General features: G+C 32.8%; 1 protein-coding gene across 1 annotated transcript; it reads left to right on the top strand.

The window, feature by feature from the left end:
• The first annotated feature begins 12,831 nt into the window (after window positions 1-12,831).
• On the top strand, window positions 12,832-13,568 carry LOC139858580 (14 kDa proline-rich protein DC2.15-like). The gene has a single exon (XM_071847418.1). The coding sequence runs from the start codon at window positions 12,891-12,893 to the stop codon at window positions 13,326-13,328; it is 438 nt and encodes a 145-aa protein (XP_071703519.1). The 5' UTR covers window positions 12,832-12,890; the 3' UTR covers window positions 13,329-13,568.
• Window positions 13,569-14,116: the final 548 nt, after the last annotated feature.

Raw genomic sequence — 14,116 nt, 5'->3', positions numbered from 1 at the left:
AAAAGAGCGCGTCGGAAAACGTCGAAAAATAAAAGGTCGAAAAATAAAAACTAGAACGTAGCGCGTCGAAACTTAAAAGTCTAAAACTAAGAATTAAAAGTTGCGTCTAAAGGTATTAAAGCTTAAAAGAAATTCTATATCCAAAACGGTAATTACTTAAAAAGGTACTAAAATATTAAAATGGCGTCGCAAAATTCTAAAGCATCTAAATCTTAGTCTAAAGAAAAAGCATTTAAGGGATTTTACGACAAAGCCTAAGAATCTAGAAATAAAAATAACTATGGCAAAAACTATGACTTAAAACTAAATACGAACGAAAAAATACAAATATTACGCTAAAACAAATAAAAAGTTATAAAATATAAAAATAAACTTAAAGTTGTAAAAAGTACAATTTTTATAAAAATATTATTTTTATATTATTTATTTTATAATTTTATATGTTAATTAAAACTAGATTAAAACTAAATAATACAAAATAAAACTAAAAACTAAATTAAATAATTAACTAATTAACCCTAATTAGGGTTTATAATAATAAATATAATAAATACTCTGTAATTAATGCAGTTGGCAGAGTCAAACCTGGCGTGTCAGAAGGGTTCATGCGGTCGCATGGATTTTTGCCTTCGGATCCATGCGATCGCATGAAGTAGAAAACTGGGCCAAATATTGGGCTGCTACAGTGTAGTGGCCCGTAAACTTTTTTTTTTATATGAAGTATTTAAGAAAAAAACAAATAAAAACTTGAATTTTAAAAACTAAATTAAAAATAAAGAAACTTTATATTTTTATATATATATATTTAACAACTCTTAAATATATATATATTTTGTTTTTCTAACTTTTTAAATTTTTGAATTTTTAAAATTTAAAACGTATATTTTTACAACAAATTAACTAAAACTTACTAAAAATCTTTTTTTTATATAGCGTTGCGCTTTCGGCGTTTAACTTTCCCCGGCAGCGACGCCAAAAATACTTGATGTGCGTAGAGGTGTATACAAAATAGTAGTAATTTTTACAAGGAAATACTATTAAATACGATACAATTTTACACAAGTTATTTATTTATTTATAGAATGGATATACCTAAACCTTGCTACAACACTTATAGGCAGTGTACCTAATCGTACAGTAGTGTAGTTTTTAGTAAGTCTGGTTCGTCCACAGGGAACTCGCCAAGTTTAACGCTATATTTTTAACTTATAATTGTAAAAATACAAAAATATATATAAGTAGTATTATTATTATAAAAGGGGGTTTTTACCATTTAATGACCGGTTTGTCGATTTTAAAACTTTAGTCGCAGTTAAAACCTAATGTAAAATATTAAAAATAACTTAAATTAAAGCGTAAATTAAATAACGATAATGAAATTGCGATAAATAAAAGTGCGATAAAATAAAATTGCGATAATTAAAAAGTACGATAATTAAAATGACAATAAATTAAAGTGCGATAGTTAAAAGTGCAATTAAATATGAAATAAAGGAAATTAAATATGAAATAAAGGAATTATTCTTATTTAAACTCCCGTAATCATGATGTTTGACGTGTTGATTTTAGTTTATTACCATGGGTTAATTGTCCTTTGTCCTGGATTATTTGATATGTCCATACAGATTTGTCCATAATAGTCCATCAGTCATAATCATAAAATGCGGAAGTCTTCGTCAAATTATTCTAATTCCCGAAGTCAAATATTCCAACTAATTGGGGATTCGAATTGTAACAAGGTCTTAATACTTTGCTTAATGAATACACCAGGTTATCGACTGCGTGTAATCCAAGGTTTTATTACTTTGTTAACAATTACACCAATTACCCTTGAATGTAATCCACCCATGTTTCAACTAGTCCATTAACTATTAATCCAGTTCCGTGTCCGGTAAAATGAACAATTATTGGTATTTATAGATATCCCACCCACCGTACCCAGTCAAGCATATGTAGTTATATATAAATACGTCAAATTATAAGTCTATATATTAAATCAACGAGGTATCATTTAGTTAATATAAAGCCCATTAATAACTCATAGTCTAATTTCCACAAGTGTCGTTTTTTTGTTCAAACCCCAATTATGGTACAAAGCCCAATTACCCCGTCTTAATATTTTAGCCCAACATCATGATTAATTCGGCTTAAATAAGCATAATAATAAATTAGCTACGAGACATTAATTTAAAAAGGTTGAACATAACTTACAATGATTAAAAATAGCGTAGCATTACACAGACAGAATTTAGACTTACACCCTTACAACATTTGCTAACATACCCTTATTATTATTAAAATTAATATATATATATATATATATATATATATATATATATATATATATATATATATATATATATATATATATATATATATATAGGAAGAGAAAAAGATATCATGTTGTTCAACCAAACTGCGAAATTTATAGGGATGTGGCCAGTTACTGTTCACCATGCGATCGCATGGTTTTTGGCCTTCCTGCCCATGCGATCGCATGGCCTACTTTTCCAGGTCACATGAGTTTGTTTGCTAGTTTGCCGATGGTTTAATAAATAGATATAATATATAAATAATTTTAAGAATTATTTAAATATTATTTTATATTTATGTGCATAGTTGACTTGTAATTTTTTGTCCTTTGCGTAGAGCGTTGAGAGTTGACTCTGATCCCGGTTTCGGATTTTCGAACGTCCTTGTGTACAATTTAATATCTTGTATTTTGCGTTTTGCGTCTTGTACTCTTGTAATTTTGAGACGTTTCTCATCAATAATTTGAACCACTTTGATTGTACTTTGTACTTTTGAGCTTTTTGGTCGTTTGCGTCTTCAATTCATCGAATCTGTCTTTTGTCTTCACCTTTTATTATTTAAACGAATATTACTTGTAAATAGAACAATTGCAACTAAAAGCTTGTCTTTCTTGAGGGATAATGCTATGAAATATATGTTCGTTTTTAGCATTATCAGCCGTCCTTGCACCGCCATCTATTCCGACACCTTCGAGATGAAGGTTAAAGGTTATGTTTGCCGGAGTTTCATGGTGATGGTGGAAGGTGGACGAAGATGGTATCGACAGTAGAACGGTGTGTTGGCGGCAGAAGGTTTGATAGTGGTGGTGGTCAAAGGTTGATGGCGATGATGGATGGAGTTTGTGGTAGGTCGATGGTGGTACTGGACGGAGTTTCACGATGGTGGTCGGAGGTCAACATAGCTTTAATGGTAACCGGAGGTGACGGCCGGAGGTCAATAACAGGGTTTAGTCCATTTGGTGGTGGCAAGGTATAGTAGCGGTGGTGTATGAGTAAATGACGGGCTTAAAAAAAGGAGAACTGACAATTGTTAATGGTGGCTGTGTTAGGTGTCTGATGGTTGTTGAGTGGTGGTGGTTGGAGGTATAGAGGTAGTAGTGTCAAGTTGTGCATTGGTGGTGGTGGCAGGTTGTTTAGTGGTGGTGGTAAACAGTAATTAGTAAATAAAAAAATAAAAGGACAAATATGCCCCTGTGAACAGTAAAAGTCTCATGACTATTAGTATAGATTATAATATCACATTATTGAAACGACTCCAACCCGTTTAATTAAAACCCAATTTTTTTTTAAGGGGACAGTAGCGGCGCACCACAGTTAGGTGCGACGCTTTAGTAACTCAGGAGCAGCACTTTTGTCACCAAAAGCGGCGCTTCTACCCACTGACCAAAAAGACCACCAAAAACTGTCCAGGAGCGGCGCTTTTGCCATAAGAGCGGCGCTCCTGTACCTAGGTGGTGCAGTTTCGAAATTTTGACTAAGTGTCATGCCACCTCAAAACGCCCAAACACAATTTCACATTGAAATAACCCAAGTACAAGTTCAAAGAGACTCAAAATACATTCGTTCCATGTTTAAGTCTTACAAACCACAACATAACGTTATTTACAACAACACGACCCATAAGTTTAACCAAATCGTTTTAACCAAAATGACCTCTTAATGAGCATGACCGTCGGGACATTTACCAAAAGTGCCTTCCAAGAATCCACCATAAGCAAGCTAGGCCAAATTCTTACCCTTGTCCTTCGATGCCCCACAATCTAAAAAAAATAAACAACGAAGGAGTAAGCTACAATGCTTAGTGAGTGCAATACTTATATGCATACATACATAACTTACTTACTTGCGCCACCTACACATAACCGCATACAAGATAGCATCACTTAAGCAAGCATACATAACCGAGTATCAACTAGCATGTTAAATTACATAAACAAGAATATAACACACTATACTACCGAAATACATTATACGAATACAAAAATGGTTAACCATTCCCAAATGTGCTAGTCATCAAATGAATAGCGACAACAACCCGTGTACACGGCCAACAAAGGCGCCTCCCGGAGGACACCACCATGTACACTCGCACGTGATCAACGAAAAGTGTGGTCTCAATTGGTAACACTTCCTGCATCCTCACAAGTGGCCAACAAAGAGTGGGCTTCAAGCAATCGCACTCACCACTTTCTCCAAACGCAAGGTGGCCAACAAAGAGCGTGTCATTATTAGAGACATCACTCACCACAATGCACTAAGTGGCCAACAAAGAGTAAATCCTTCACAATTGGATAGTACTCGCCACTAAACCCCGCAAGCAACCAGCTTATATACACACACATATAAATAACCTTGAACAATTTGATGAGTTAAAAACCAAGCTAGGACTTCAAGATTGCTCCAAAAGCGAGTTACCTAGCATAAATCACACAACATCAAGTTATGAACACTAGTAGCTTGACCCGAAACCCACAAGTGCAACTTTGACCCAAATTGCACCCAAAATACCAACTAGGTCAAACAAGACCCAATACCCCCAAATCACTAAAAACTAGTGATTTGGTCCCAAACTCAACCCAATACATCTTATGGTCAAGGGCTAGAAGCACTTCATGACCCAAATTGACCGATTGACCCAGTTTGACTCAATTAGGGTTTACACCCAAAATCCACTACCAAGAACGCCCATTTGGGTTCCATTCACCAACAAAATCATTAATACTTTGTGTTTATGCCCAAATTGCAAGTCTACACATAACCAACTCATTTTCCACCCAAAACCCACCAACAAGGGTCAATCAACACCCATACTAGCTTCAAACACCCATTTGTGAGCTAGATGAGCTAAATCAATAACATGCAATTCCAAACCCTAACCTTAAATTGAATGAAAATTGGAGTTAGGACTCACCACTAGTATCATCTCGTAGCTAGAAGTAAGATGAATTAGATTAATACTCGCACCTTGGTGGGATTCCACCTTCTTTCCTTCCAAATCAAGCTCTCTCTCACTAGAACTTTCTCACTCTAGTTTGTATGTGTTTTTAGAAAGATGAAGAATGAGTGGTTGGGGGTAGCATCTGCTCATTTAGCCTCCAAAATGGACATCATAAATTACCAAAAAGCCCCTCTCATTTATTTAACAATTTAAATAAAAGACCCACTTTTCCCCGTCCAGGAGTGGCGCTCCTGAACCTAGAAGTGGCGCTCCTAGTGCTTTTCCTCAAAAATTTTGGATCGTTACAATTATCATATCTACTAAATACAAGAGGGATTCTATCCCCTCATTGGTCCAACTTCCTATTCATATTTCTGCACTATTATTATTTTTTTTGGCTACACATTTGTTTTCCTAATATGTCTCTATCACTTTAGGAAAATAGTTGGAATAACATATACCAACACATACAACAACTTTTACTCACAAAATTCTCCTTTTTCATGATTTTTTCATTAGAATCATTCCCATTAAAGTGGGTTTTTTTTACTTAGCTGCGAAGCGCGTGACCATCATTCTTGTTTAAACCATTACAAGATAGTTCAATGATTGAGCTATGAGTTCATTGCAATATGACTCAGGTTCTAATCCTGCCTAAAATGAATATTTGTGGTGGTCATGGAAGATGTTGGTTGAATGTTGGTTAATAAACTAAATGACAAAGTTAAATATAATGACTAACCAAAGAATATGTTTTGATGATGACACATACATATGCATAAGTGATGACCAACATCTTAACATAAAACACGCAAGGTCACTGATCCAGACTTTATCTTGCAAATGACCAAGTCAAACATAGCTTAAAGAATTGAATTAAAGATCAACAAAATACACGGTCAAAGGTACGGTCGACCGCATAGCCAGCCGTAGAACCTTAAACTGAATTGCAATGCAGTTTTGTGAAAACAAGTTGCACGGTCGCCACCACGGTCAACCGCGGTGCGACCGCAGTTTTCTCTATTACCACTTTTGACCCAATTAAGTTTGACTAGTTCCTGACATCTATAATTCATGAAACCTTTATCAACATGCTTAGAATAGATTCTTTCTCCATACTCAATTGAGTTTTGGTCATAAAAACACTAATCGTGGTTAATTACGCCTAATGACATCTTAATGACAAATTAACCAAGATTAGGCATAAGACATAAGTGTTAAACAACAACTTGTGATCTTAAATCTTATCTAGGCATCCTTAGTATGATCATCAAGTACCAACACACTTAAGCCAATGTCACTAGAACAATAATTACTATTAAAGATGACTTAGTGATTAATTAAGGCTAAATGGAGAGCAATGCTTTCAAGTGTAACTAGTAAAGACTTGTAATACTAAAATACACTTAGATACATTTAGGATGGTCACCAGGTCCCAACTAGAGATTTCTCTTCCTTTGTGCATGTGTTGGACATTAATGTGTGCTTATACATTAATCATGCATATTTTTTACTGGAGCACGCACGGTCGAACCACGGTCGACCGTGCTGACAACCGTTTGACAACGGCTATTTTTTGAATCCTACTATAAAAGGCAAGCATTGAAGAGCATTTGAAGCTGACCCTCTTGCATATTTCAAAAGCTTATTTCCAGATATCACAAGAGCTCTAATTACTACTCAAATGTGATTAAGCAAGAGAAGATTCTATGATCTTATAGATATAGAATTTGGTTGTTGTAAACTTACTAATCAAAATCATTAATCTTGTGAGTTTACTTAGTGTAATGTATGTCTTAGTATTGTCTTAGGATCATCATTACAAAGTGTATAAGTCTTGTTACTTCAATTAGTAGAAGCATAGGCTAGCTTAGTGATCTACTTCCTTAAAGGGACTTAGGAAGTTGATTAATCTCATTTGGAGATTAATACTTGTCCAAGGTGAAGACAAGTTGATCTAGGTTGGAGTTGATCTTTCAAAGGGATAGGAAGATTAGGTTTGTTGTCTACCAAAGAAGTTGAAAACTTGTAAATCGGATCTCCACCCGGTTTGGAGAAAAGTGCTTAGTGAAGCAATAAATCCTGATTAGTGTAATCGGGGAGTGGATTAAGGTGGATTAGTTAACATCCACCCGAACCACTATAAATCCTTGTGTCTATGTTCTTTAGATTACTTCATTCATCATTTTGAACATATACACTACACACATCAAGTTTGAGTTGAATTGGTTGATCATAGTTAATCGAATTTGGTGATCAATCGAAAAAGTGTTAAAAACGTATTAAGTAACTATTCACCCCCCTCTATTTACTTACAGAAGGGTTAGAAACAATCAGAGAGTAATACTGCTGGGCTGCTTACATCAGAGTATGGGGTCGGATTACTCGTCCTTCCTGGTAAATCGAACAAGGAAAACCTTCTAACTTCTACAGGGTAGACCGAATAGCGAAAAGCTTCTAACTTTTAAAATATTCAGCACATATAGTTTAGTTGTTAATCGAATTGATATTGCTTGCTTGCTTACCAAGCCATCAACGTAAGCTCCTCCAGTTCAATTATGATTAATTTTATAATCTATAAAAGATAGGATAACCGCAAGGTGTTACGTATTGATGGTGATCTGACTTCTCTTAAGGGAGGTCAGGGGTTCGACTCTCATGAGTTGTGAAAATCTTTCTCTTGTGACTACTCACCTAGTTCATGACCCTCAGAGGTCTCGGACGTCTATGCGTTTAAGCTTCATCCGAGGAGGATTTACCACACGTGATGCCCATACGGATTCATCATGGTTTTCTCCTGAGGGGCGGTAAGGCTCTAATGGATCATCCAAGGAAATGAACGGGTGGGTGGGTTCCGACATCACATTCGGACCTCTATCAGTGACTCCTAACCGTCGTTCATAAAAAGTCCTAAAAAGGTGGTTTAGTGGCTGAGTGCTTGGATATCTTCAAAGGAGACCAATGTTCAATTCCCACTAGCTACATTTTGGGGTCTTGCCTTTAAAAAAAGTATGTTTGATAAGGAGTATTTTGAGCATTTATCAGCTTCTAGCTTTTAACGTTAATGAAAAGAACTCTTATTTATAGGGGTGTTCATCGGTTCGGTTTTCGGTTTGTTCGCTGTATTCAATTCGGTGTATTCGGTTTTGAAATTTTTCTAAGCAAATTGAAAACCGAACCGAAAACCAAATTTAAAATGAAAACCGAACCGAAACCGAAACTAAAAACCGAATTCGAATTCGGTTCGGTTTCTGTTAAAACCGAAAATCATGAAAAAAATTCAAAACTGTGGTAGTTTAATTGTGGCGTTTCTGATGTCTTAGTTATTTACAACATAAAACAATGACGTACTATTAAATTATCATGTATACAATGATTTATTAATATTTACAGCTTAATTGTGACTTCTACTGCTCCCGTTAATAAGAAGATGAACATAATAATTTGAGTAACATAAATATAATGTAAGTCACCTAATCGTCATATGAGTGAGAACCTACTTAGATGATTAGATCCAAAAATGTAATGGCATTAAAACATAAATATACAAATTATATATTAAAATCTTTGAATTCAGTTTTGAATTCGATTTTCGGTTTAACCTAATTCAGAATTCTCAAAACCGAAAACCAAATATAAATTCGGTTTCGGTTTTACTCAATCCGAAAACCGTTTACAAACTCGGTTTGATTTTTTCGGTTTAGTTCCGGTTTGATTTTTCGGTTAAACGATTTCAAACCAAATACTGATAACCCTTACTTATTTAATAAAACTCTGTTTAATTAAAATAGATTAAGGCCTTAGAAAGAGGGAAACAGATAGAAGTTAAAAGTTTCTGAAACTAGCGTTTGAGAAAATCTCCTATCATTATGTTGGTTAGCCTTTTTTAAACAGCTAAAGCTACTCTTTCAAACACCTAAAATATTCAAAAAATTGACTCTCTTACAATTACCATCTATCAGCTACCAACTATCATCAATCAACTACAACTAAAAACTACTTTTACCAAACCTATATACTCTTATTATAGTTTCTAATCAAATTAATCTTTTAAAGTATAAAATTTTTATAGAAAGATAATGCGTAACTAACCAATCAAAAGATATTGAATAGTAAAAGTAATCAGGAGTAATAAACACTTCATCGCATCTAGTATAGTTGCTACGGAGTAATATTCCTGGGAACTGATATGTACACAATCAAAAATTGTTATGTACACAATCATCATGCTTTACATTGCTGTACAATACAATACTGTAAAGCATGATGGTTGTGTACATAACAATTTTGGGTTGTGTACATATCATTACCCAATATTCCTTAAATCTTATGATTAGAATTACATACTCCCTCCGTCCATAAATAATTGTCTTGTTGGACTTTTCAAAGTTAAATTATTAAATTTTGACTTTCTATATTTGTTGGTTTTTGCTATTGAATATTTGTTGAACTTTATATGAATAGATTGATTTTCGAATGTGTTTTCATTTGGTATAATTTTCATTCGATATTATACAACACAAAGAAAGATATTTAAAGTTAAAGTTGAAAAAAATGACTCAAAAAGTCAAAACAGGACAATTATTTTGGGACGGATGGAGTATTACATATACACCGTTGTATTTGTGTACGTATTTGTCAATATATAAGGAAAACAAAAACAAAATAATAGGAAATAGGTTCTAGGAGCGGAGATGAAAGCTTTCGGAGAATTTATCAAGGATGCTTGACATTTAGCTTTGTTTCCATATATTTTGTATTGTTGTGTTAGCCTTTAGCGATTGTGTTTTTGGTTGCTTGATCTAAATTTGATGTCGTGAACTTATGTTTTGGTTGCTTGTATTGAATTAGCTTGATAATTTGATTTTGTACATTTAAAGGAGGTTTTATTTTTCGACGAACTTTCTTTTGATTGTACAAGTTTTTCGTTTTTACCCACACAAAAAAAAAAAAAAAAGGTATCCTCTATATGTATATTTAATGTATAATATGTGTAGTGTATCTCTTTATACAAGACTTTTTTGCTCCGTTGGTCCTTCAATTATACACGAAATTGCAATCCGAGTCCCTCAAGTTTTTTTTTTTAGATTTTCGAGTCCTTAAAATTGCAAAATTTTGCAATCCTAGTCCCTCCGTCTAACTTCCGTCTAAATTGACTGTTAATCTTTGACATGTGCCATGCATGTGAGGGTAAAATCATCTTTTTACTCTTTTCTTTGACTTTTTTGCTTCGTTGGTCCTTCGTTTATACACAAAATTGCAATCCGAGTCCCTCAACTTTTTAATTCAAATCTTTATCTTTTTTTTATCTTTAATTATTTCAGATCTATTAATTATTTAATTGATCAAATAAATTTACAAAAATTATGTTTTCATCAGATCTATTATATTACAAATTTTCATTAGTTAATGATAATAAAAATCGATTTTTAACTATTTATTTTGAATTTATCCTAGTTTCGGTTAATAAATAATTATAATAATTAATAAATTGTAATATAATTATATAAATTTAATTTTGATCAGAAAAATACTTATAAATATGTTATTAAACTGATATAAAACTTTGACAAATTAATTCTCAATATTTGTAATTATTAACTAATAACTAAACCGTATAGATATAATATTGTTAAATTTTAGTTTTTAATTGTTAATAAATACAAATTCGACTTTAAAAATTATAAAAATAATTTTTCATCAGATTTTGATACAAAATACTAATTGTAAACCATTAATATAAAAAGTATGATTTAAAGATAAAAAAAAGATAAAAATTCGAATTAAAAAGTTGAGGGACTCGGATTGCAATTTTGTGTATAAACGAAGGACTAACGAAACAAAAAAGTCAAAGCATACAGTAAAAAGACGATTTTACCCTCACATGCGTGGCACATGTCAAAGGTTAACGGCCAATTTAGACGGAAGTTAGACGGAGGGACTCGGATTGTAAAATTTTGCAATTTTAAGGACTCGAAAATCCAAAAAAAAACTTGAGGGACTCGGATTGCAATTTCGTGTATAACTAAAATACCAACGGAGCAAAAAAAGTCTTTATACAATTATTTCTTTAACGAGATTTGAGCCTTTCAAATTACCTCTTGTTTTTTATGTACTCTTTCACGTATATAAAGGCAAAAGGTTACGAAGTATTTGAATACTTAAGTCTTTTATTTTATTTTATAAAATAGCTAGTATTTTATAACTCGCCACTTTTAAAAGTTCATATTAATATTTATAACTAAATTAATAATTGATGGTAATAATAATAAAAAGGTTGAAGGTTTTTATGTTCGAACTATTCAGGACAGCGAGTAATCCGACCTCATACTCTAATGTACGCAGCTCAACGGGAAACTTTCTATTTGTTTCCAACTAATCACTGACCACCACTAAATTTTCGTCCTAGATCGAATTCAAATATGAGACCTCTAGAAGAATAATAATAATAATAATAATAATAATAATAATAATAATAATAATAATAATAATAATAATAATAATAATAATAATAATAATAATAATAATAATAATAATAATAATAACTAACATTAGTAGTAATATTTGAGATTGTAGTTTTTGTCTTAGTTTTCGTGTTTGAGTTGTAATAGGATCTCTCTGTACTTGTGTTTATTCTTAATAAAATTCTTGGCTTTTCAAAAAAAAATTAATAATTAATATTAATAATAATAATAATAATAATAATAATAATAATAATAATAATAATAATAATAATAATAATTATTATTATTATTATTATTATTATTATTATTATTATTATTATTATTATAATTAACATTAGTATTCTTATTAATATTGATAAGTAATACAGTATTATTTCAATTCATATAATCAAATCAATGGTCAAAAAATAGAAGATATATAAACACGACATGATGACAAAATTAATGGTGAAATCATCATCGTGAAAAATCATATAATGGTTGAGGTTGAATATAATTACATAGTACGGAGTAATTTTTAACTTTCTATAATAGGAGTAATAAAATAAGTTATGAGAAGTTGTGACGTTGTCTAGCGATTGGTGGTCTGACTCCTTTAGAGGAATTCAAGAGTTCGATCCCCGTTGGCTACATATTAAAAACACAATTTCATCTCTGCCATGAAGTATCTACCCATGACACATTTTCCCATATCGTTTGAGGGGTAAAGGGGATGTGGGTTTTACTTGGCCGTGCCCTTGGATCGGTTTCAAGGTTTCCTCCCGGACAGCGATGGGGGCGAGGTTATTATCACTGCATCGGCATAGTCGAAACGGAAGATGATCGCAACGGGTGGTTTAGTCCCCCTCGGGTGATCCCAATCGCTGTTAAAAAAATAAAATAAGTTATATTAGATTAGATATAAAAAAAAAAAAAAAAAAAAAAAAAAAAAAAAACATATGCATACTGATTGTAATTGTATGTCTGTCTTTGTAAAATAAAGACAGGATAAATAACTGGAGCTGAAAAAACGACAATGACGGAATGGAATTAATCAAGTATTGAATAAGAGTGTTTGACGCGCGATTTAATTCTATAAATACCCAATTAAGCACCTTGCCTATCATCACACAAAATCAATTCTAAGAATTGAATCCAAAGCTAATAATTAAATTAATTCTCTTACAAAAGTAAGAAATGGGTTCCAGGGCTTTAACAACGACATATTTTCTCCTAATTACCCTCAACCTTCTCTTCTTCACTTTAGTAACTTCAACTCATACTCCAAAAGGCTGCCCACCACCACCACCACCAAAAACTCCTAAACCATGCCCACCACCACCAAAAAGTCCTTCTTACCCTCCTCCCAAAGGTGCCACTTGCCCAATAGACACTCTCAAGTTGGGTGTATGTGCTAACTTACTAAATGACCTTGTTCACCTTGTTGTTGGGACCCCACCAAAGACACCATGCTGCACCCTCATAGATGGTCTCGCTGATCTTGAAGCTGCAGTCTGCCTTTGCACCGCCATTAAAGCTAATATTTTAGGAATTCACCTCAACGTCCCCGTCTCCCTCAGCCTCTTAGTAAACTATTGTGGAAAGAAGGTCCCATCTGGCTTCCAGTGTGCCTAAATATATCTATATATCATCATATATCTTCCACTCTACCTTTTGAAACTCATTAGATGATTCTCAATTTGATGATGTGTAAAGTTGGAAGATATATCTATATCTTCTATAAATGTTTATGTATTTGATTATAGTGTGTTATACTTCGGAAGAATCATGGACGATATGATTCGAGAATAAATTTGTCTACTTGTATCTCTTTCTTTTGATTTTTACAGTAATATATAGTAAATGCTACCAACATGTAAAGAGTCTATTTGGATTTGAATTTAGATTTGGAGTTGGTTTTGGATTTACTCCGTAGATTTTACTCAAGTTTTTAAAGCTAAATAAGTAAACAATTCAATACTGTATTTAGCAAAACTTTCATTAACCTAATGAAACCACTTATATATACCACATAATTTTTATTTTATTTTCTTTCTTTTTTTACTCAAAAAACGAACTTTATATAAAACGAGCAAACTTTCGACAATGATGAACGAGACCTAACTAAAAGCTAAAAAACAAGTCTCGCAATTAGAGAGCGTACTAACAAACCCGAAAACCTATCTAAATTGTCTAACGGCAGACCAAGCCTAAACCAGGCAACCTATTAAATGGTTATACTATTTTGTATAGTATAGGGTTTATTTTATAATACTGTAACCCTAATTGTATTCTAACCCAATTGTAACCATTTTATATCCCGATGACATACAAAACATAACTCTAACGGGTATTTCCACATTATTCAACATGGTGTTGAGCCTAACCTAAGTGCCGCCGTTGTTTTCTTTCGGCCAGCGATA

This window comes from Rutidosis leptorrhynchoides, chromosome 7 (genome assembly GCF_046630445.1).
Source record: "Rutidosis leptorrhynchoides isolate AG116_Rl617_1_P2 chromosome 7, CSIRO_AGI_Rlap_v1, whole genome shotgun sequence".
Classification (NCBI taxonomy): Eukaryota; Viridiplantae; Streptophyta; class Magnoliopsida; order Asterales; family Asteraceae; genus Rutidosis; species Rutidosis leptorrhynchoides.
This window is presented reverse-complemented; position numbering and strand designations above follow the sequence as displayed.